General features: G+C 48.0%; 1 protein-coding gene across 1 annotated transcript; it reads right to left on the bottom strand.

The window, feature by feature from the left end:
- Positions 1-65: 65 nt before the first annotated feature.
- dnah3 (dynein axonemal heavy chain 3) lies at positions 66-23018 on the bottom strand. Its single transcript, XM_084670446.1, has 62 exons — positions 22847-23018; positions 22555-22653; positions 22167-22419; positions 22029-22074; positions 21772-21940; positions 21332-21524; positions 20826-21021; positions 20502-20627; positions 19718-19913; positions 19437-19616; positions 19068-19204; positions 18831-18936; positions 18533-18711; positions 18171-18355; positions 17836-17959; positions 17585-17738; positions 17297-17441; positions 16923-17134; positions 16542-16633; positions 16289-16403; positions 15950-16066; positions 15479-15658; positions 15190-15326; positions 14798-14999; positions 14571-14663; positions 14366-14476; positions 14146-14260; positions 13769-13967; positions 13541-13649; positions 13207-13320; positions 12931-13107; positions 12667-12758; positions 12325-12544; positions 11982-12116; positions 11546-11657; positions 11200-11441; positions 10793-10893; positions 10466-10571; positions 10233-10362; positions 9881-10117; positions 9603-9706; positions 9214-9508; positions 8843-9022; positions 8608-8731; positions 8318-8474; positions 8051-8194; positions 7299-7965; positions 7010-7175; positions 6642-6858; positions 6285-6467; positions 5908-6106; positions 5277-5790; positions 3539-5166; positions 3140-3365; positions 2786-3030; positions 2525-2641; positions 2161-2318; positions 1841-2008; positions 1527-1669; positions 1151-1355; positions 777-914; positions 66-674 (listed from the first exon to the last, which is right to left on the bottom strand). Exons 1-62 carry the CDS (start codon positions 22862-22864, stop codon positions 321-323), a joined length of 12186 nt encoding a protein of 4061 aa, XP_084526572.1. The 5' UTR covers positions 22865-23018; the 3' UTR covers positions 66-320.
- Positions 23019-24307: the final 1289 nt, after the last annotated feature.

Genomic DNA, 24307 nt, shown 5'->3' with positions numbered 1-24307 from the left:
ATTTCTTTCAATAGATCAGGAATAAAAGTGCATTGAAGTGCATATTCACACATCCTATGATTATCATGTCCAATAAAACAGCCTTTAGAGTATCAACTGATGTTTAAACTGATTGGAAAATGATTCACTAATTTCAATACAGACCCTCTCACTTCTAACATCATCAATTCTTCAACCAAGTAAAGCAATCTATGATGTCTTGGAAAATTTTAAGAAAAAGAAAAAAATTCTACTGCATTCAGTATCTTTATTAGGCCTTTCAGGGAGGGAATTCACTTTTGGTTTGTCATTGCTCCAACTACGCGTACCTCGGGGGTCCTTCAGTCATCCAGCTGACACAGACATGCCACTCCACGGTTGACCCAGTGTTTCTGCGGCTGGTCGGAGGGCAGCTCGATCGGCAAAACATAGTTGGTGGAGTGTCCCGTGGTGGACAGGGTCCCTCGGCGGGCGCTGGTCTTGTACACCGGGCACACGTAGATGTTCTGATGCAGGAACTTGGACATCTCTCCGGGTCTAAGCCAGATGATGGGCAGGGGGTCAAAGAGAATCTTGGGGAGAGACTCTCCGATGACCATCTTCTCTCTGTCCCAGCGCGCCCCCTGTAGGAAAAGACCCTTGACGTAGGCTCCGTCGTCTGGCTTCTCCTTCATGTGAGTCTCCTGCTTTGTAACCTGATAGAGGAGGGGGACTTAGACCAGCGCCCGCTCCACAGAAAGCTGGGGCTCACATCTTACATTGAAAGAGAAAGGAGAGAGACTGAAACTTGAACTCACCTCAAATTCAAAGCCAATGTAGTCAATGGGCACAGTGTACTTCCTGGCAAAGTTCTGAGACACTCCAGTAAGAAAGGATTGAGTGAAGTAGAATCCAGAGACCCAGAAAACTGGAGGTGGTCCATGATCTATCCAGTCCTATCAAACAAAGGCCCCAGTACAGACATTAGTATTTTTATAATCAACAAAGCAACTCATACTTGACTTTGTTTATAATAAAGTATTCATTTAGCAGACGCTTTTTTCCAAAAATAAATACAGCACACAGGGATTTGAACATGCTACTTTTTTACCTGCTGTCAAGTGCTCTAACCACTAAGCTATACCCTGCTAACCTATATTATGACCCTCCCATTCTCCTGATGAGGACTTGCCTGTAAGAACTGCAGCCTGGCTAAGAGGTCAGCCACGTAACTCCCTAGGGGCTTGAGAGAGGGATAGGACTTGGATGCCCACATAACAGGCACCTTGCCCACCAACATACTGTTGAAAACGTTCTCCAGCTCAGCCGACATCACCACTTGACCCTTTAGGGCCTTGCCGATGTTCACCAGACTCACACGCACCACCTGGGTAAGCCTGAGCAGGTGTGAGACACAAACTGTCGTTATGACTACGGAGACATTGTGTAAACACGGTTAAACCAGGAAATATGATATGTTAGTCATGGAAACACTGTTTTTTAAGATGGAAATGTTAATACACGTTTCCTGATCCTGTCTCTGTATGCTACGTGAGCAGGTACTGTACCTGTTGAAGCGGATCAGTTCCTGTCTCAACACAGTATTCATGGACTCATCATACATCACTGGGTATTTGATTATCACCATTTCTACATCAAAATTTGCTGGCAACTTGGACAAGATGTCTGCTGCAAGTTCATCAACCACTTCCTGAAACCCACAAATAAAAAACAAATGCACCAAACCATTTAATCTATTTGAAAAGACCTGAAACTACCTGAGTGAACAGGTTCAAACAATCATTTCGGATCATCCACCAAATAAGCAAATGGCTGAGAATGAAAATTTAATGTAGGAGCCATGGAGCTCACGGTTACTAACCTGAGGAGACTTAGCTCCACCCCCTGACTGCCTGGGTAGAGTCAGTAACACTCCATTAAGCAGCTGATTGGTCTCCTGGTTGTCCTTAGTGATGTCAGCGTTGCTGTGGAGACCAAACACTCCAGGGTCAGCGTTGATTGGAAGGTTGCGGATGTAATCCACATAGGTCTAGAAAAGACAATGGATTAAAAAAACAAAAGCATGTTCGGAAAACAAAGGTAGAGATGTAAATATGACGTGTTGCTCTTCTTTACAACTAACGCCATTGCTGTTTCTTGTTCCTACTCCAGGTACTTTCCTGTATAAGGTTGTGACAGTACCTGGTAGGGGCCCTGGGGTGGGACGTAGAACAGGTCTCCTTCACACACGCGGTAGCACTCCTGCTCGATCAGCTCCTTGTTGTAGAAGATGGACAACAGAGACAGCAGCAGACGCCTGTCCTTGTCATCTGTCACCCTGCCACCGTAGTTACATTCACCTGGTAGGGTAGGGGTGCAGTTGATACAGGTTGTCACAAAACGGTTATTTATAATTTAATGTTTTTCTTGTGAGCTCATCAAACAAGACAATGACACATAGTCAAAGAGCACAGAACATAACATGTCAAGGGACAAGGAATGGGGTGAGATCATCTTCAGAAAGGAGGAAAGACAAATGACCTCTGACAAACTATGAGCGCCTCACCTGTCAGATAGGAGAGAGCCTCCAGGGGAATCTCCTCGTACTCATCCAGGAACATCTGGATCTGCCTCATACTAATCCTGAGGTCAGACTCATTGAATTCATACGGGATGTTCCAACCTGCGGGTAAAACAGGAATCCAACTGAACATGCACTGTTATCAGGAGACACCAAACAACACAAAAGCCAGACATGGAGCCCACTGACAGAAATGGAAAGTGGGAATAGAGCCGCAGAAGAACCATGTAAGCGTTGTGAACCTACCTAACGGTCCAAAGGTTCTCCTCTCCTGTACCAGAGCATGGAAGAACGTCAGCCCAAACAGGAGATTCTGCCAGGCGGCTTGTTTCTTGGAGCTGTAGAAGAAGGTGGGGTCGGAGATGGGGTCACTGAGATAGGAGCGTAGCAGGTTGGCTCTGACTCCCTTGGGAGGCTCGTTGGTCATCTTCACACCATTCTGCAGAATACTGACGGGGAACTTGTCCGATGGGTAACTTGTCAACCATAACCTGCGAAAGAAAACGCAACAGCTTGACCTATTCACGTTCTCGGTTATGGAAATGACGAATACGAACGTAAAAGAGCTGGGATTGTCAGTGTGATTCTGTTACTGCTGACCTGAAGGTGGGTGTGGTGTTGTCGGGGGTGATGACCTCCTCACAGATCCGCTCCAGGCTGGGCATCCAACTGGTGGCCAGGTGACAGTTCTGCAGCACCACCCAGGTGCCCTCCTTGAGGGCATTCATGATCATCACGGCCGCTATTGGCCCTTGGCCTTGCCCCAGGGAGATGGTCTTGGTCTTACTGCCCCCCATCTGCAGGTCGTCAGCAAACTTCAGAAGACCTTAGGTAACATAAAGACACTGGCATTAAAAACACAGGGTAAAAACCACAAATAAGAGACAAGAGCAATATCAGAGTGCTTACTGTGACTCGACAAGGTTCATGTCTAGTGACAACTTCAAATAAGGCCAGAGAGCAGGACAGAAATGACAGCAAATGTCTTGTTGACGTCACCTGCGGTTGGATCCGATCCAGGGGAGAGCACAAAAATGAGAGGAGAGCAGCAGTTGGAGTCGTTGTAACTGCCCGCCAGGTCGAAGGTGGGCGGCTCAATGTAAGTGCGCCCCATATTGTTCGCGATGAACTCCTGCACTGCCGGGACCAGCTTATCCGGCCTGAAGCATCTCAGAACCACCATGAGGTCCATCCCCGCCAAACTTTTCCACTGGTCTGGAAGTTCCTCCTTGTGAGGCCTCCCAGAATCATAGATTTTCTTCCATTTGGGAACATTCTCTTTGACGTGCTCAAGTAAGCCACCCAGGTTTGGTAGCTTGGAAGCCCTGACTATCTCAGACCAGGATTTGTCAGAGAGCCACTCGGGAGCAGGGTTGGGATGTGGGTTGTCCAGTGCAATGCCGCCTGTGAGGAGGAAACGCCAGCATGTGTCATCTACCTTGCCTTTCCCCTGCATGATCCCCACAGTGAGCAGCAGGGAGAAGAGCAGCTTGTCCTTCTCAAACAGCGAGCGGCAAACGTTGTTGTAGATACTGATGGTGAAGTGATCCACAATGTTGTCAATCCTGGTAGCCAGGTCGTCACTTTTTAAGCTCTGGGTGATTGACTGTATGTAGAGGTTGATGAACCATGTAAGTGAGTACTGGTACATGGGCTCGAGGTTGGCTAGCTCTGAGATACAGAAGAACAAGATGGAGGAGTGCTCAGCTACGGGCCTGTAACCCATGCGGGTGTCGTCGATCTCCTTCTCTGTGACGTTGGCGATCTTCTGCTTCTCTGAAATATCCTCAGACAGGATTTTGGAAGAAGATAAGACCTCAATGGCCGTTTCGTCTTCTAGAATATTCCCCTCAGAGGAGGAGAGCACCTTCAAGATCTTGTCTTCGATCTCTTTCAGCTGCTTATTGTTAGCGGCACTCGCCAGGATGAGCTCGTTCTTCTTCTCTTCCAGTTCGGGCTTCTCCTTGGCTGCTACGATCCCAAGGAGCTGGTCCTGTAAGCCTAGAGGGGTGATCATGAAGTTGAGCAGGCAGACCTTTACAGCCACCTCTGGGAGGTAGTGAGGGTTCCTCAAACTGGTGGTCATGTAGAACAGGAAGTCTTTGGAGTACTCCACAATGTTCTCGCCAAGCTTCATGTACTCCACCCCTTGATGCTTGAAGGTCTGCTTCAGCAGCACTGGCTCTAATACGGCATCTAGTTCCTCCCCAACATTCTCCAGGAGAACGGGCGTGCCAAACTGGATGGAGTTCTCCAGGGTTCTCATGTAGTTCCCATCCGTGAGCTTGATGACAGCCAGCTTGTTGGCTTTCTCCATGTTCTTGATCCACTTGTTGGCCTGGCCCTGGGGGTCAATCATGAGGGGCCATCGGCGCGAGTTGGACACAATGATTCCGTTGTCGGTTGAAAACGAGTCGACGGGTAGGCCCGCAATCTGCCATGCACGAATGGACACTTGGTTGCCCAGTGTGTTGCTGAGGGTGAAGTCTTCAGAGCATGGCACCGTCTTCTGCTGGCAGAGCTGGTGCCACTGACGCTGGCAATCCACGCGGTAATCTACTGTAAAGGCCCCAAGGTAGGATACTGACCCGGAGGAGAGGAGCACATCACCAGTCAGGTTGGTGTATCTGAAAACAGAGAGAGACAACCGTTTTCATTGAATGATTACCCTCTAGATAGACAAAATTACGTTTTTCTGATACCAAATTGCCAGTAATGTAGATGTTATGTTCCGTACCTTATCGCAAGAAGCCTTGCGGCTTCAGTCCACCTATCCTTCTCCCCGCCCAGTCCACCAATCAGCTTCTCCGCCCGAATGAGCTTCTGAGAGCACAGCTCAATGTTGTCCTCCAGCTCTTTCTTCTTGTTGTTCATGGCCTCAAAGTTATCGTTAAGGCTCTGGAGTCTGTCCACCACCTCCTTTAGCTCGGCTCTCTTCACAGACAGCATTTTCATCTGCACAGACAGCTCATCCTCCGCCTCCTTCAGCCTCTCCTTCTTGGGCGCCACCAGTTTGGCCACCCGCTCGTACACCTCCATGGATCGCACCCACTTACACAGGCCTTCACAGGCCGAGGAGACGTTTTTGATGATGGATGGCTGGAACTCAGGGTTGTCAATGAATTTTGCACGGATCATCTTGATGTTCGCAGGAGGGATATTGTCTTTGTCGTAGGCTTTGAGGTTCTCCAGGAACTTCATGTCTCCCAGGAGCTTCTTGGAGGGACCCCAGAAGTCCTCTATCATCTTACCTGAAAAACAAACGTTTTTTGTTTTCTGAATAGAATCTTAAAGGCCACATATACTTCATGAACCACAGTCTTTATCAAGCTCAAAATGCATTGTAGAAAAAAAGTGATCTTCTGTACCAGAGCCACCAGGGTCAGGCTTCCTCTCTGCTTTGATACCCTTCATGACACAGATGGACTCCATGACCAGCTTGACCAGGCCTGGAGGATTCTGCATGGACTTGACCACTGTGATGTCAGAGGGCTTCAGGGTGTCCAGGGCTGACAGAGCAGCCTCTAGGGCCGGCATGGCCTCCGCCAAGTCCCCCTCACATTCATCCTGGGCACAACCAGCAGACCACAGATCACTACTGACGCTATCTCATCTATTTTCAACAATCAACTGCTCCACATACTGTACAGCGTAATAGAAAAATATAAACCCGAATTGAAAAAAAATGTTTTACAAATAGAACAAAACACATGACTAGGAACGTGCTGACAGTGCAAGGACTCACCTTGATGGCTTTGGCAGCTGCGGCTGCGTCGTTGGCCACCTTCTCGTCGGCAGACACCAGTTCTTTTTTGGCATCCACCTCCACGGTCTCCTTTTCGATCTTGACCATCATCTTCTCAGTCTCGGCCGAGGTCTGAATGAGCTCCGGCTGAAGGGCTGTCAGCTCCTTCTGCATCACTGACACCTGTGAAGACAAGATGGAGACACAACGACTGCAGTGCTGACCCGGTATTCATTATGGAACCTTGTTTTAACAACTTCAATTGGGCTTCTTCAGTTTGTCAATACAATTTCTTAGTCAAGGGATTTGTTCATATTACTATTATGATCAGAAAAGAAAAAGTCTAGACTGTCACACCTGAGAAGCAGCAAAGTCCAGTTTCTGAAGACCAACAATGTAGCGGTTCTTTACAGTGTCCACCTCGTCCCTCTTGGACTGCAGGAGAGTCTTGAAAGTGAGGATGAGCTCCAGGTAGGAGGTTGGAGTCACATAGTTGTGTCTCCTCAGTCTGGAAAAGTATTTCTCTGACATCTCTCTCACGGTCTCCTGGAAGATCTTACACATTTCAACCACCCTGAAAAACACATATATATAAGGGAGTGTTCTACATACAACAAACTATAGTGTCATGGCCTTTCCTACAAATAAATAACTGGAGATTACAAACTGTGATTAAATGTAATGTATTTTATGTCATGCACTAATGGAATGACTAAGCTTCTTACTTCTTTCTGATGCTGCTATCCAGTTCCACATCCTCTAAGAACTTGTGGGCCACCATCTCCAGAGCATCCTCAGGCCAGGCCTGGAACCAGTCAATGGTGCAGCAGTTGATGAGCGAGGGGAACATCCGCAGGCGGTTTCTAAACGCGTCACCGATGGGACTCATTGCTATCCAGAAGCAAAGGCACCATCAAAACTTGTGTTCCAAGATATACATGATCGACTTAATGCAAAAACGGAACATAGTGATTGTCTGTTTTTGATGATATGAGAATACAACACAGGACACACCTAGCACAATGTGAAGGTTTGCCTTGATGCGGTCGATAAAGTAGTTGTACAAGGACAGTGGGGTGGCGTCGATCTTCTTGCCCTCCATCCTGGCAATGCCCTGCGCCTTTTCGATGATTTCGGCGCGCTCGTCGGCGGGAAAGATGTTGGGCACGTCGCCCGTGTTGAGCAGCATGTTAATGTCTTCTACGAAGGCCTCGTCTTTGATCTGGCTGTCGTTGAACAGGAACACGGTCTTCTTGCCTTCAATCCCCGCCTTCAGCATGACTCTCTTCAGGTCATCGCGCCAGTCCGATACGCTGTAGTTCTTGGTCAGCTCAATCTGGAACAGGTCGAAGTCGTTGATAAAAGTGCCCAGCTTGGAGGCGCTCTGGCGCCCCGACCCTCCGATGCCCACCAGGAGCAGGTGGCCGTTGTCTTGCTTGAGCACACGGCAGATGCGGGAGATGTGCTCGATGGCAAACTTGAACATGACCAGAGACATGGGAGCTTTGCTGACGTTGTTGAACTCATCCAGGTAGTACTCCATGACCTCGGTCAGGCTCTGCATGTCTGTGATCTCATCGTAGGCCTTGTTGTCTGCATCGGGCTTGGCATAGTCCCCGAAGAACAGACTGCGGATGGTCTCATCCGTCACCTTCCCTGACGGGGTGAGGTGGCTTAGGAGCTGGGCACAGAGAGGGAGAAAGAACCGGGTTTGAGATCCGAGACAGAACGGGGTGGCTCTGGGGTTTGCTGCAGAGGAGCCTTACCTTGTCCATGCTCTGCTTGAAATAGCCAGAGGTCCTCTCCTTGACGATGTTGAAAAACGTCTCCCTGTCCTCCCTGTCTATCAGACGGTCGTAGAATACTCGGTAGACCTCGTGGATCCACAGACGGATCAGCTTGTCTCCCTCCTGTTCACACAGAAACATGGCTTCATGTATACAGCCTAGTGTGGACTGGAACAAAGAACGTTGACTGAATGAATGAGTATCTGCTTGTTTGTGAGTGAGCAGCGGTTCTCCAGGTGGGCTTGCCTGGAGGTGTGTGTGTGGAGACAGCAGGACTCCTCGGATGACTCGAGAAAAATCTCTCAGGTTGAAAATGTAGTGGGACTTGGAGGGGGTGGGCAGGAAGCTGTCGATCGTGTCCTTGTAGAGAGCCATGGTGGCCTGAACCATGATCTTCCCCAGCCTCGAGAGAAACAAGTTAGATCAGGACCCATCAGCTCTTCACGGGCTTAGCCTTTACTAACGTTACTAACGCATGTCACTTTCTTCTGAACTGAGTTCTTCATGGAAGTTCAATAAACGGGTTCTGGCCTTACCTGTAGAAAGCAGCATCAAATCCTGTTCCAAAGTGCCAGTCAGTGATGGAGGTGAATATCTTGCTCAGTGTCTCATCGTCGAAGGAGTCGATAGAAACAATGTTCAAGTGACGAGTGAAGCGACCTATGTCACAAATGTTTAACGTGTGAGAGAGAGCAATTTTGCAAATGAGACAGTCTGACCTGCCATTAAAAACATGTTCACGAGCAAATGTGAAAGGAAGAATTTTGGTACCTGTGATGTCATTCCTCCCTCCACCAGGGGGCCCCATTGCCGACATGAACAGCACATCCATCAGGTCCTGCCTGGTGGTGTCCTTCTTGTCGTACCAGTGGTAGTGGTCAATCCACTGTCTCAATATCTCTATAGGGGGCTGGGCACCATAGATCTCTTTAGCTGGCATGTTGAGATCATCTGAGAGAGAGATAGACAGAGAAACTGATCAGCGTACCAAAAAAATTAAAATCTCAAATGTCAAATCTCAAACCCTACACAAACTGTTGACAGGAGCCTAAAACAGTAAAGAATTTAACCAATTAATCCATCTTCACAGATACCAGGATTCAGTTCATTCTGTATGGATCTGACCCCTCTGTACTCCTTACCCACGTAAATGACACACTTCTTGCCCATGGGAGGCCCAAACACCCCCTTCCTCCTGCGGTCAAGCTTGGCCATGATGATGTCTTGGGTCTGGTTGGCCGAGGTGCGCGCTGAGAAGTTGATGCAGTTGGGCGTGTACTTCTCCTTGGGAAGCTTCAGCAGAAAGCTGTTGTTGATGACCGACTTCCCCGTGCCCGTGGGCCCCACGAACAGCGTGGACACCTCGTGGGCCACGTAGGTGCGCAGGAAGAACACCTGGCGGGCCGTCTCCATGGTGGGGATGATGAGGTCCGACACCTGAAAGGAAAGATGGATCGGAGGCTCTCAGCAAACACGGCAGCGCCAAAAGCGGTCCAGCTCGTTGGTTGTTAGTGCCGTAGAGTTAACTCACATTGGCTGAAGCAGAGATGATGCTCTCTTCTTTTGTGATGGAGTCAGTCCACGCATTCCATTGCCCTAGTCCCTGCTTGTGGAAATAGTAGTCGTAGACGGTGCCTACAATGTCCGAAACATATACAGTACGTTCGTCTTCATTAGTCTGTATGAATAACGGTGGACCAACACACTTCCCAGCACCCAGGTACGGCCGATCCACAGCCTCTAACATTTTTCCACATGGCTAGCCTTCGATAAGCCAAATCCCATCATGTTGAATATACCACTAATTACCTCTCTCAGGGAAGAGGTTGCTTTTGGAGAGTTTGATCGTCTTGGGCCGAGGGTGCTCTTCGTCCATGCCCATGATCAGGTTGCGGTAGAACGCATCAAACCTCTTCCTGCTGTCCCCGTTGATGGTCCCGCCCACACTCCACACCACAGCGAATAGGAACAGGCCTTGCAGCCACATGGTCACCTGTTGATCGGACATGGGCTCCGTTTCATTGGCTCCTGACTCAGCAATCTCATCTGGATTGGAACATACACAGCAACATACACGGACATGCAAGCACCCATTATCAGCCAATTAAAGTAAGATACAGACACGTATTAAGGAAGCTGCTTATAGGTATTTGGTTCTGACCAATGAGACAGGTGAACAGCCTCATCAGACTGTAGGCCAGATGAATGGGCGACGTCTGCACCAGGAAACGACACTCTCTGGCAATATAGTCCAGGCAAGGCTGAACGAGCCAGTCGAACATCTCCACAATCTGCGGACAGAGAAAACCCATGTCGCTACTGACCACGTAGACTGGGTGTGTGTGCTTGGGTGTGTGTGCTTGTGTGTGTGTGTGTGTGTGTGTCTCTGCTCACCAGCTCCCTGTGTTCAGTGCCCAGGCTCTCAGGCAGCGTGTCCATGTAGGAGTCTCTGAGAGGAGCCCAGCCCAGCTGGTGAGGCTCCATGTAAATCATCCCACACCTGAGGAAGCACCACAGCCATCACCCACTCCAGCAGACGTCCTCATCAACCATTCACTTCATCATACGAGCAACTAGCTCTATGCATCGCTCCACGTCTTTACACTATGCTATCCTCTATAGACAGGGGTTCAGGGGCATTATTTCCTGTAAATATTTAATCTACTGTGTTATTTTATGGGTTCAGCAGGAGACACCCAAGTGTCCCAGAGAGAGAGCCACCTGCTGACTGTGGCTGGGGAGGCCTGCTCCAGGTCGGCTGTCTCGAAGATCAGACTCATCTTGGCACTCATCTGGATGATCTCCCCACTCATCAGACACAGCTGGGAGGAACAGAGAAGGCAAGCTCACATACGGGTAGATACATGCTATGAGGCTGGGACATGTTGTGCACCAGTGTTTCCCATATATTGATTTATTTGTGGCGGCCCGCAACATGACTTGTTGAAGTCCCTATCTACACTCACATCTAACCTATACTAGGACATAGGTGTGGGCTGAGCACCGCATTTTTACAACGTCTGGCTCCGCCCCCTGCCTACCGCCACAAATATAATCACATTCTGTGGGAAACACTGTAGAAAATTGTATAGAAACATTGCCGTTGAAATGAAGTGATTAATAGTCACCTTCTTGTTGTCATCCAGAACTGTGTTCATGTTCTCAATCCACACGGCATCGATGGGTCCATCAAAGATGATCCACTGGCGGTTGTCGGAAATAGAGACAGCCTGCTCCCTGAACGACACAGCCAGAACCCCGTCTGACCACTCGTGGCTGACCGCGTCGAAACAACCGTACAGCTGACCCATGGTGATGGCCTTGGGGTTCAGGATACGGAAGTCCACAGCATACTCCTCATTCAGTTTGGCTGGGGAAGAAGACATGGAAACCATGGAGACCTGTTGGTTCCTGTCACGAAACATCCAAGTTCCCTACTTGTGGGTGGCCATGGAGATGCTAACTAGGACCCACCATCAAAAAGGTCTCCAAGGGCACCAGCGAGCACTTTATAAGCAGAGGTTTTTCCTCCCAGAGGGTCTCCTACGATCATGAAGCCGTGCCGCACCAGCATCATCTCATACACCTAGCACACCCCCCACAGTGAGACAGGCATAACTCATCATATCATACACCCAGCACACCCCCCACAGTGAGACAGGCATAACTCATCATATCATACACCCAGCACACCCCCCACAGTGAGACAGGAATAACTCATCATATCATACACCCAGCACATCCCCCACAGTGAGACAGGCATAACTCATCATATCATACACCCAGCACACCCCCCACGGTGAGACAGGCATAAGTCCAAAACAACGCAAAGCAAAAACACATGTCAAGGCCGCTCCAACACATTGAGGGACAGGGACACATTGAGACAGGGTTGGGGATTTGCTCTTGCCTGGATGATTTTGCCTATGAACCACGGAACTGGCTGGAGCTTGAGTTTAGCTATGTTGTCATTCAAGGCTTGGAGGAGGAGCTCATAGTCTGGTTTAGGCAGGACAACGCCAGGGAACAGATCTGATATGATACCCTGGGGACCAAATGTGAAGATTACGATAAGACATCGTAATATGATACACACATATAGGTAGAAAACACTACCCACCACAGTTATAGTCACCAAACAAAGCAGTTTTGGATTGAGGTTTTGATGATTGAAAGGTCAACTGAAGGTCGCAATAGTTCTTTTCAGTGCTTATAAACATCCACTAATGGGGTGAATACCTAGAAAGTCGTACCTGAAACAGAGGCACGTCCTGGGCCAGAAACTTGGCCATGTTGACATCCAGCAGAGCCCTGAGCAGGAGCACACTCTCGTTCTCCTCTGGGTACTTCAGTTTCAGGTTCCCCGCGGCAGTGAGAACCGATTTCACCGCACGCATGCCGTAGTCGTAGTGGTGCTGAGAGGACAGCTGCTCCGAGCACAGGCGATAGGTAGCCACGATCTTCTGGGCAAGGCTGAGGGAGAAAAAAAGGTGACGAGGTTGGAGATGATTTTAGGTGGCAAAAATAAATGACTACATAGAAGGATGTACTTTCCAATACAGACATTTTCCATAGGAGGTTAGAAATACGGGTACCTGCGAGACTCTATGAAGCCCATAGAGTAGAGGGAAATCTCTCCAATAAGACCATAGTCTGGCACCATCATGGCCACAGTACGGAAAAGAGCCTGCACCATAATGTGACGCCAAGAACGTTAACAAAAACAACGCAGAACTGCTCCTCTCTGAATAATAGGGATTACCTTAAAACCTGTAAAGTCATAATTTTGTAGAATTTCTGTAGAACTGTGTTAATCCCATCCACTCCTGCGATCATCAGTACTGAGTGTCATCCTGTACCTTGAGGTTGTCAGGGAGCTCTGCTCGTCCAGCGTAGCCAGGGTTCATGGTGATGAACACTGAACAGGTAGGATTCAGATTCAGCTCGGTCCCCTCAAACATGAAGGTCTTCAGGTCTCTGGCAATAGCCTGCTGGATACTCAACACCTGCTGGGCCACTACAGACAGCACCTCCACCTGGTCACACACACACACACACACACATCTATTTTATCAGCCAAAGTACCAGTCACACATCGATTCCACCAGTGTTCAGTTCAGCAAATCCAGACTCACCTCAATGCGGTTGAACTCGTCAAAGCAAGCCCAAGCTCCAGACTGAGCCAGTCCTTTGAAGAACTTACTCATGGCCTTGTAGTCCAGGCCATCAGAACAGTTAAACACAACACACTAGGAGAAACCCCAAAACATCCAGTGAGGAGAAAAAACAAGGCGCTCATCATGGGATAAAGCATTATAATGCATTACATTTACGCATTTAGCAGAAGCTTTTATCCAAAGCGACTTCCAAAAGAGAGCTTTACAAAAGTGCATAGGTGACTGATCATAACAATGAGATAGCCAATGAGATAGCCCCAAACATTGCGGGTAGCACTCCTCCTGGATGTACCTGCTTGGCCAGAGCCTTGGCCAGATCCTTGGTGGTCTCCGTCTTGCCCGTCCCTGCGGGCCCTTCGGGGGCACCCCCCAGATTCAGCTTCAGAGCACCCATCAGTGTTCTGGGGAACATGAAACCCTTACACCGTCAAGATGAGGAGAAAATCCCCATTGGTTTACTACTTCAACACATAGATCAACATACACAGTGGTGAGCAAGGGGTTGCTTGACATTGTTCACCTGTAGCAGCGGTCAGTGAGCGGCGTGATGACCAGCCGGGTGGAGTTCCCGAGGTACTCGTAACCATACTTGACCTGGGTGGTGATCATGCGCAGCAGCACGTCCCCGCCCTCCCAGAAGTAGCGCAGCTGAGAGATCCAGGAGAAGTCGTTGAGGGAGGAGATGCGGTCCTCCGCCAACTTGACCACCACGTCTCGCGCTGAGGGGAAGAGGACAAGTCATGGGACTTTCTCGAGGCTAGAGACCTCCCGTGAACGTGCCACAGTCACGTCACCGGAGTAGTAGCATTTCACCAAATACGGTGCATTTACCGACTGGACTACTCAACCTACAGTATATATGTGAGACAGAAAGCTTTAGTTGTTGGAGGACTGTACCGTGCACATCGATGACAGTGAGAGCTCCTAAGGTCATTCTGGCTCCTCCTGGGAGTTTCCCTCTCACAAGCTCCACTATATCCGCAATCTGGGCATTGCTCTGATCCACATAGGCCTTGGGAGGGATGGAGACAGTCAGACAATATACTATACTTAACGTGAGGGTAAAGTGGATTGAAACTGCTGTACATGGTGGGAGAGGCTATGTGGGGAGACCTACAGGCAGGGTGTTGGTCTGGATGGCCTGAGACACCTCACTGGTCCAGAAGATGGAGGAGGCACAGATGACTACTTGCCCTGGCCACTGCAACACCCATTTCTTCCTGGGCACCTACAAGGTAATAAGTACACTGTTGCAGAACAGGGCTGTATTCAGGTTAAATGACCGGATGTGTGTTGGCAGGTAAGAGTTGAGATGGAAATACCTGAACATACTCGTCCACTCCTTGGTGGATGACGTCTCTGACACTCCTGAGCATCATTTTCTCCACCTGCAGCAGCCATTTCTCCACCATGCCCTGAACACCACCAAACCCAGACAGGCCATTAACACACAATACAACTACGATAGCTCTACTTCTGTGGTTTCAAAAATTCATAGTTTGTGACATCTGCTGACACCAGCATTTGAAAGTGTCCTACAGTAGTATACCTTGGACTTGGCAGGGTTGATATTCTCACTGAAGGGCACCATCTCTTTCTCTGAGCTGATTATGCCAGTGATCTCCATGTCCTCATTGAACTCCAGCTTGGCTATGCCCTCAAAACACTTCTTCAGGTGGGGCTGGACACGCATGGGGTCCTTGGTCTCTGACAAGATCTCCAGAAGCTCATCGTTGGACAGGAAGAAGAACCTGCGATGGCAGACAACGAAACGTTTTCAAGACTAATCCACTAATAATTTTTTAAACTTGATTCAATTAATCGACATTTCAGAGACAATGCCGAGTTCGGTACAATTAGTAGAACAAAAGAGTAACCAAATATAGTGTTATTACTGGACAAACCACCCAGAAGATGTCGAGCTCTTGCGGTGAGCGTTACCTGGGAAAGTAAAGTCTCTTCATCTCCAGGTAGGTGTTGAGTCCTTTCTGAATGTCCTCCAGGAACACGTTGGCCTCCTGCAGCCTCCCAAGCATGTTGGGCTGGGCGGTGGCCACCAGCACATGCGTGTCTTTCACCTGCAAACACACACACACACATACCATGAGGCTGATGACGAGGTGGAGGGTGGACATCAGTTCAGCCAAAGACACTGTACGCGTTCAAACATCTGGAATATTCCCCAAAGTTCTCCCCCGAGTATTCCCCGAGTGTGCACGCTCAAACACACCGCCTCTGCTATGATGTCTTTCCAGTATCTGTCGACGATGCCAAACTTGCGGCCTTCCTCCGGCATCTGGGCGATGATGTCCTCGGAGCTGAAGATAGGCTCCAGGTACAGCCAGGTGGCCTGGCACTTCAACATGGAGTCTAGGATGTCCTGCATCGACAGCAGCTTCTCCTCCCATTGCTGTGAGAGAGAGAGTCGGAGAGAGAAAGAGAGACACAGAGGCACACAAAGAGAGAGGCACACAAAGAGAGCGAGAGAGTTAATATGAGTTGATATAAATGGACAGAATGAAGAGATAGGAAACAAGAAAGAAAATCAAAGTTGGTGCCATAGGGGAAAACACCGAAGGTAGTAGAAACCCCGGTCGCCAACACAAGCCCATCTACATGAGCGTACAGTCTGGTTTCACACTCGATGAATATCAGTAATATCACTTTACAAGAGCCAGCAGACATGTTTCCGTATGACTACCTTGCAGTCAGCCTCTATAGGCTTGATGAAGGGTGACCCACGCATGGTCTGGGTCTTGATGACGTGGTCGTCCAGGAGAACTTGAATGTCATCCACTGCAGATACGATACTCGTGCCCTGGACACAAGAGCATGAAACCGAAACTGATCCATGCAGCTGTGGTGGGTTACTGGATACTGTCTACGGTGTAATAGTATCTTTTGTTATCTTCGTTACATATTTAATTAGAATAATTCAAACACAATTGTCAGGAATACATTGCCGTGAGTGTGTCCCTCTTCACGCGCCAGTTCAGTCCACAATCTCTTTGCTTTTGTGTTAGGACCCACGTGTGCTTACCGAGTCTCTGTAGGCAGTGAAGGCCAAGCGGAGTTCAGCCCATTCGGCCTTCATTTTCTCCATGGCTTTCTCCAGAGAGTGCTCCTTACTGGCTGAGGCTCCAATCTCCTCCAGCCTGAGTAGGGGGAGTCCAAATGCACAACAGCAATTGAATCCATCTTTTTCAGATATAGAATGAACCACACAGTTCATCCATGGTACCGCCATGATCAAATGAGAACTATGAGAACGTGCAGCATGGGAATAGCGTTACTTGTCGGAGAACTTAGACAGGCCGAGGTCCAGCATGTTGAGCAGTGAAGTGTCCACATCTGGTTTGATGTCAAAGCCCACAATGGAGCTGATCTGAGAACACAGAGAGGAGGGGCATCAATTATTAACCTCACAGTAAAGTTGTCCACAGGGCTCGATAACCAACTGGATATCACTGGTGGGTCTGCTGACTTCAACTGACTTTAAAGTGATATGGACCAAGAAGGATTCCAAGCTTCCTGAATCGCCTCTTGATGTTTCAGCTGTCTCGCTCGCACTGTGATTCACTTACAGTGGGACTACAGGACCTCTGTACAACTAAGTGTTTCTCCTGGCTGAGTTGGGCCCACTGATCCAGGCAGGGGGGGGTCGTAGTACTGACCTTCTCCCAGTGACGGTCCTTGATGCCTGGGTTACAGATGGTGGTGAGGACAGGCAGGTGCTGTTTGAACTTGTCGATCTTCATCTTGAAGCTGTCTGCGATGCGCCGAGGCCCCGGGAGGTCGGACAGTGACTTGGTCAGCTTGTACATGGTGCGCCACATGGTGAGCAGCTCATCACCGATCTTCTCTGCGTTCAGTTGAACGAAGGGGCCTGGGGGCGAAATAGTTCAAGACACAGATTATACATAACATAACATAGCACAAGAATACTTCTGAAACAGCAACAACTATAAAAACGAGGGGGAGGGAAAGATCTAGCAGGAGGGTTTCAGGTGTGGTGTGTGAAGCCAGGGTGTCCTCTGCCGAGAAGTACCGTTCATCCAGATCTCTGACTGGTTCTGGAAGTTGAAAGCGGTGTTCCACAGCTGATCGTAGGGCTGCTTGTTGCCCATCAGGGTCTGCAGTCCAGGGAACTGGCTCAACTCCTTCTCCAGCAGAGTCTCCTCTTTGTTGATGTCCTGTGGGGGGGGGGGGGGGGGGGGAGGAGACAATAAAACTCTCAATCCAATTCGATTGGCAACTGGGAACATACATAAATACACAGTACTGTTTGTAACGAGGCTTGCCAAGCCATCTCACAATGGACATTTCAAGGCATCACCTCCAATTCAGTGACAGCAGCATCCAGACAGGAAGTGAGCTCGTTGAGTTTTTCCACGTTGTTTTTGATCTCTTCCAGGCTCATGAGCTCCTTCTTCTTGAAAGACTCCACTTCCTTCCCCACACCCTGCAGTTTCTGTTCAAATTCTGCTATCCTGAGGAGACAGAAGGAGGGGAAGAGGTTAATAGGTATCTGGGAAAAGGTCATCGATGGATTTGTTAGCTTTGTTGTGTGTGTGTGTGTGTGTGTACCTCTTGCTGAGGCGGTCCTCTGCCTGTTCTCTCCTGGTGGCCTGACGGTTCTTGCTGAGGTCAAACACAGTCAGGATGTGCTCAGGCCAGTGGAAAACGCTGCTGTTCAGCTTCAAGTCCTCAACTGGAATATGAGAGGAGGGAGAAAGGCATCTTCAATCGAATGACCAACGACCATTAGCTCTTCAGACCTACTAATGAGGGCTACATACAACATAATTTCAAAGAAAGAAGATCATTATCATTTGAGCCTCACTTGATTGATGTACATATCATCAATAAATCATCTTCAGAGGCCACAGTGTGTGGCTTTGCTCCAGGACCGCTCTACGTACCAGGCAGGGTAGCGTAGTCGAGCAGGAAGCTGAGCCGCTTGGCTGCCTCGTCCACCTCATCCCTGAGCTTGTGGACAGTCACCTCGCTGGTCCGCTTCAGGTACTGGTTGAGGGCAACCAGCTCGTCTGTGTTACCCGGGACCCCAGTGATGGTCTGAGCAATCTCATCGTAGCGGTGACAGAGGCTGGGAAAAAAATTTTTTAGAGCTTGGATCCAAATGATAATCTTGATTCTAAAAGGCCTCACTTTAGGTACCATGCAGACCCTTGACTTGTGAAGCATTGCACCAACAAAAAAAAAGATTAATAATGGTGATTTTGATTGAGCACCAATCCCCTCCTGTTCTTGTTCTGTGGTGTACCTCTTGTTGAGCTCTCGGTTCTCCTCCACCTCAAACATGATGAGCGTGTCTTCCAGCCTCTTGGCTCTCTCGCACAGTTCATCGTTCAGACTGACGGCATCCAGGCAGAACATGGACAAAGGCACTGTGATGTGCAGGGAGGCTATCTCCTTCCACAACTGCTGAATACCTTGGATTTTCTGAACAGGGTAAAAGAGAAGAAGCCAGAATCGACTAAATCTACATTGAAAAATACTAATAATCAGTAGTTTGTGATATGGAAATAAGGGACTGATGTGAGGGTTCTCAGGGTGTCTACCTTGGTAAAGCCTTGCAGAGAGTGCTTCTCATTGAGGAATGCCAGTATATCCTGCTTTGCTGTGTTGTCCAGGAGATGGCTGTACTTCTTATATACGTTCAAATACCTGAGAGAAAACAAACAAATAAATACAGACAAATGAATAACTTTTTGATAACCTAAGCTTACATTTATTATTGTATAATACTACGATGAAGAAGACGTAAAACAGAGAGGAGAGAAGAGTCAGGCACGTACTTCTGGGGCCCCACAGTGTTTTTGTGGAAGATGCTCTTGGCTTGGCTGAGCAGGTCTGTGACCAGCAGCTCGTTAGGCCCCACAGAGCGGAGGTAAAGGCCCTGACCCTGGATCTCTGGGAAGAGGTTACACTCCACCTAAGACACAAGGCTAAGGTAAGTTATACAAACTGCATCATTGAAATTTCTGTGTCTGTGTATTTGTGTGTTTATGCACGTGTGTGTGTGTATATCTGCGTCTTTGTTCATCTGTGTCTCTTTTGCGTCGTTCCATTTCTGTCTGTCTGTCTGTGTGTGTGTGTGTGTGTGTGTGGGGGGGGGGGGGTTGCTACGAAAGTTACGGGAGGTACACCAAAGAAGGCCTGAGTACCCGTTGGAGGTTTTGAGCGCTCTTAATGATCTCCATGAAGCTGCTGTGGAGGAGCTCCCAGCATCTTTGGAGGCTGGGCTGGAAGATGATGCGAGGTTCCTCCACCCCCAGCTTGACCAGCAACACCTGGGGCTGAACGTACCTCATCTCATCAAACTTCTCCCCAAAGTCATTGCCATCCTATGGGACACCAAAGAAAGAGAGAGCATAAAAATATTGGCTGATGGGACCGGGTGAGGATGGGCAGCAAACAGACATTGGGACGTTTTGAGTAATCAGACCTGATGGACCTTGAAGAAGCTCAACAGGTCCTGCAGGGAGGCGATGACCAGGCTGCGTAGCTGCTGGGACATGAGGGTGCCCACGCAGGAGAAGAACTCCTGGGCGATGACAGGTGTCACCATGTCACTTTCAGGCACCAGGGGCAGCCACAGGTCTTTGGAGGTGACGAAGATGGAGGCACAACGTGGGAGCCAACTGGAACACACAGTGAAGTGAGTAGGGGCAGCCATAGAGGAAATGATGGCTCAAAGGTTTTTTTGAGGTGGTGGTGGTGGTGGTGGTGGGGGGGGGGGTAGTTGTCTAGCTTGCTAATTAAAGTGATAATTAAAGTATTATTGTTATGTAAATACAATTGGAAAACCGCCTTAGCATTCAGACATAGAAACAGTAGCGACAACATAGCACACAATGTCTCTTGGCTTTACACAATGGTTGGCAAGGGAAACAAGGACAGAATGGGATCCAAGTAGAACCAAATGAGCACAAAAACCAACAAACTGCCAGTCACATATCTCACAGACTGTTAGGCTATTCTTCTCAACCAGCCTCTAAAAGTAAGCATACAGTTCAAGTTGCACTGGACATCTTATGTAGAGAAGAGAGTAAACCAATCTCCACAAAGACTCAACAGGAGAATGTGACAGTGGGTTGACAGATTGGACAAGGTGGAAACAGGAGCTTAGCACTACATCACAAGGGATTAGCTCTGCACACCTTAAGATCGGTCTCAAGGCAGATTCAGTCACTGACAGACAGACTGAGGGACTCATCACCACTACTCACTTGTGGACCAGATCGTCCCTGGTGATTTGACACTGTCTTTGTACCAGGTCTTCAAACTCGATGGGTAGGAGGGGAAGACTGGCAGAGAAGAGGTCCCTTAGTCTCACAAACCTCAGGGAGGAGAAGCTGGACAGAAAGAGAGAAAGGGAGAGAGAGACAGAGAGAGAGACAGAGAGAGAGAGAGAGAGAGAGAGAGAGAGAGAGAGAGAGAGAGAGAGAAAGAAAGAGAAAGAGAGAAAGAGTTTGAATGTTGTTGTGAATTACAACATTGGAATAAACGGACAAATCAAATGTGTGATAGCATGTTGGTGCTACGTGGGCTACCTGTTAAGCCATAGATCTTGCAGTAGGACCATCATGTGGTTGACGGTGAACAGATGCTGGCTCTGCCAGACATGGGCCTCTCTGTAGCTACACACCCAGGGCACAGGTCCACGGATCACCCTCCTGGGGAAAGGCCTGGGGATGCTGGAGATGACGAGGCGCTGGCGCTCCGACGGGTCCTTCAGGATGTAGTCCACTATGGGAGGGTGGGGGGGGGAAGAGGGGGGGGGAGAGGGGGGGGAGAGGGGGGGGAAGGGGGAGAGAGGGCAAGGGAGAGGATGTGATTGTGAAAAAACATGTATTTACATTTAGTCATTTAGCAGACGCTCTTATCCAGAGCGACTTAAAGTAAGTACAGGGGACATTCCCCCCTAGTGCCTTGGCTAGGGACACAACGTCATGTGGCTCTTCTGGGAATCGAACCATCAACCTTCCAATTGGTAACCCGATTCCCTAACCGCTCAGCCAATAGAGACGTCGATATAACGTTGGAGGGGTTCTGCTACCTATGCTCTTTCTGAGGCTGAAGTCGTAGTCGTAGTTGACCTCGTCCAGAAGGCTCGCCCTGAGCCTCTGCATGTCCCTGCTGTTGCCCTCTGTAACTGGAGGCAGCTTGCCCACAATGTTCTTCATCTGCTGGGGGGGCTGGGGAGCCAGCATGGAACTCTGCACTCCGGTAGAGATGTAGTACAGGTACCTCTGTGGAAACAGGAAAATTCAGCATGGTGTAAAAAAACATGTCGAGTGTCAAATCAATGGACAATTGTGTTTTTCTTGAATCTGACACAGCAAAGATGTGTTTAGTAACACAACTTATGAACTAGTTACAGTAGGCTTTCTAGTAAAAACTAACTGGTCTGGTTGAATGGGATGCAAACCAAATCGATCGGACAGACTGAGAGAAGCAATCAGTCAACTTGAATCATGAGACTTATCGACTACTTGCCTCCAGGTCTCTTTCTGTGAGCTTGTTTTCCAAACTCCACGTCTGTTCCTCTTGGTGGCGCATAATATCCAGCTGCTGTTTGGGAGTCATGGGTCGGCTCCCTGGGGTCACAGGGCCCATGGGACTGGTCCTCAGTCCAGTTGAGACTGAGGCACAAAGAGCTGAATCCCTAACAACAAGCACATTAGCAAGCTCACTTTAATGACACTGCCTACATTTTTACCGTAGATCATATGTGCCTCTACTTGTTAACTCACTTTTTTCTGGTCGAGAGCTTCTGTTTGTTTTCATCTGGAGTTGATGCTGTAGGAGTACAGTTAAGGTCCAACAAAAGAGGCTTTGTCAAACTAATAACTTTTATTAGTTGATTCAAAAGTACCAGTAGTATCTCTCACGCAGCCTGTTACTGCTGTTCCCGTTGACAGGTTTGAAAAGGATACAGTGAGCAGGAGAATCTCCAAGAGAGTTGGAGAGTACCCCTGGCCTCCTTTGTAGGTTTCGGATCTTTAGGTCCCTTGCCTGGGGACTGTAATTGTTCCCAATCGACTCACTGGGGGTGCGATGGTGACATTGCTCCTTAAAAGGGACTGCTAGGGTCCATGAAGTGTTCTGGAGAAGAGGTGGGTGGTGACCGTGTCTGAGGATAATCTGGGAAAGACAAAAAACAAAGGACATGGCATGCCGTGGTAATGCATGTCGTAAACCAATCAACCCGAGTAGTGTGATGTCCAAACACCTTGGAAACTGAATTAGTTTTAATGAGAACAGTCGTTATCTTCTCACTTGATAAAGCTCTGAAGGTTCCTCAGAGGCTTGTGGGAGGGGAGGAAGACCAGGAAGTCCTCTGGCATGACTCATGTTGTGGATGGAGTCATCCTCCATCTGTAATTTAAACAGTGCATACTCTGTAAAATACAAATATCCAAATGTGCCATCTAAAAAAAAGATTTAATGACATTTCCAAATTGTATTAATTCTGTGATTCATTTGTATGATGGGATTCCTTCTAAACACCACATCGTGTGTACAGTCTCTTAGGACAACACAAATTAAAATCTCTACCCGCAAAGCCTACCTGCTTCAGTCGTTCCATTTGTGAAGCTAGACTTAGATAATTACATGACAAACATGTTTCTTTAGGTAAAGCTACCAAATTCAACTTAAGTCTATGTTGTTACAATAACACACTAAAATACTGTTGTCCTTCTTACGTCGGATGTCGGAGCAACAGTTTTTACACAGTTAGAAAAATTCCATAACAACTGAACAAAACGCAGTTGCTAGAATGTCAGAATTACCTGCCGTTCTTTGCTTCGTGATAATGAAGTTTCGATTGTGACACGGTTTCGTTTATTAGAAATAGCCATTTAAAAAACATTAATTTCAGTATTTCAGTTTCCCGCGTCCCATTGTATCCATGTGTCTAAACTTTTAAACCTCACATTTCAATGTTACAATGAACGGCTGTAATTCATGATGTACAAAGCCACTGCATGTATCCAATCTTTTAGTAGAGATAAGTTCGTCTCTAGGTAGGCTACCATGCCCTAAATAAAAACAGTCAATGTAGACTATGGCACTTAACTTGTAAAACTACTTTGTCCCAACACGGGAAGCTAGTAACACCTGCCTTGTTACCAAGCAACATGATGCACGAAAATATTTAGAAGACTATGCTAGATTTTCCATCATTAGTGTCAGTCAATTCATAATGCTCAATAACATCTGAATACGAAATGCCTCATGCGTTTTAAAAGAAAATCAGGACATGCATGGGAATGAAAACTTATAGAATATCTTATCAGGACATGCACGGGAATGAAAACTTCGTTTTTATGAACAACCACCAGAGGTCACAATTAGACAAATCCATCTCGTGAAGACCGGCCATGTACCCATTAGTCTAATGGGGTCATTGAAGGTTGCTGTGCAGTAAGCTTCTGCCATAGAGAGTGAAAAGTTATTATGTCATCATTAGGGGAATAAACCAGGCTGTTTGAATTTTGAAAATGAATAATTTGGTCGAGACGTGGTGGCGAGCATTTGTTTTATTGATAACTGAGAGACAAACTGAAATTTCACACATTACAGGTTGGGGGGTCAAGCACATCTCCTCGTTTAGCGTGTCAACAGAATATTGCATACACTTTGTGTAATGAATGTCTTTGTTTCATATTGTGTCAACAGAATACTGAATGTATGTCCTACAATGTGTGCAATACCATAGCCTTTAATTACCCTTTGTTTTGTAAAATACCTTTCTGGTTGAGATTATAAAGATTATACAGATTTCTACCCCTTCTGGCATAATTACAGTTTTGCTTGTGCTTTACATCGTGAGATACCTGTGGCTAAATCTCTTTAAAACTCCAGACGTTACCTTTGACTCTCAACAGGAGAAGAGCTGCTTAAAAACAATCACAAGCAGAGCAAGTTATTTTCAGATTGTGTTCATAATTTGATCGGCGCCTAGATAGGTGTGGGTAGCTTTGAATGTGTCATCTGGAGGTGTGATTCCTAATCATGACCCCTACCT

This window comes from Hypomesus nipponensis, chromosome 13 (genome assembly GCF_054491055.1).
Source record: "Hypomesus nipponensis isolate SF chromosome 13, ASM5449105v1, whole genome shotgun sequence".
Lineage (NCBI taxonomy): Eukaryota > Metazoa > Chordata > Actinopteri > Osmeriformes > Osmeridae > Hypomesus > Hypomesus nipponensis.
This window is presented reverse-complemented; position numbering and strand designations above follow the sequence as displayed.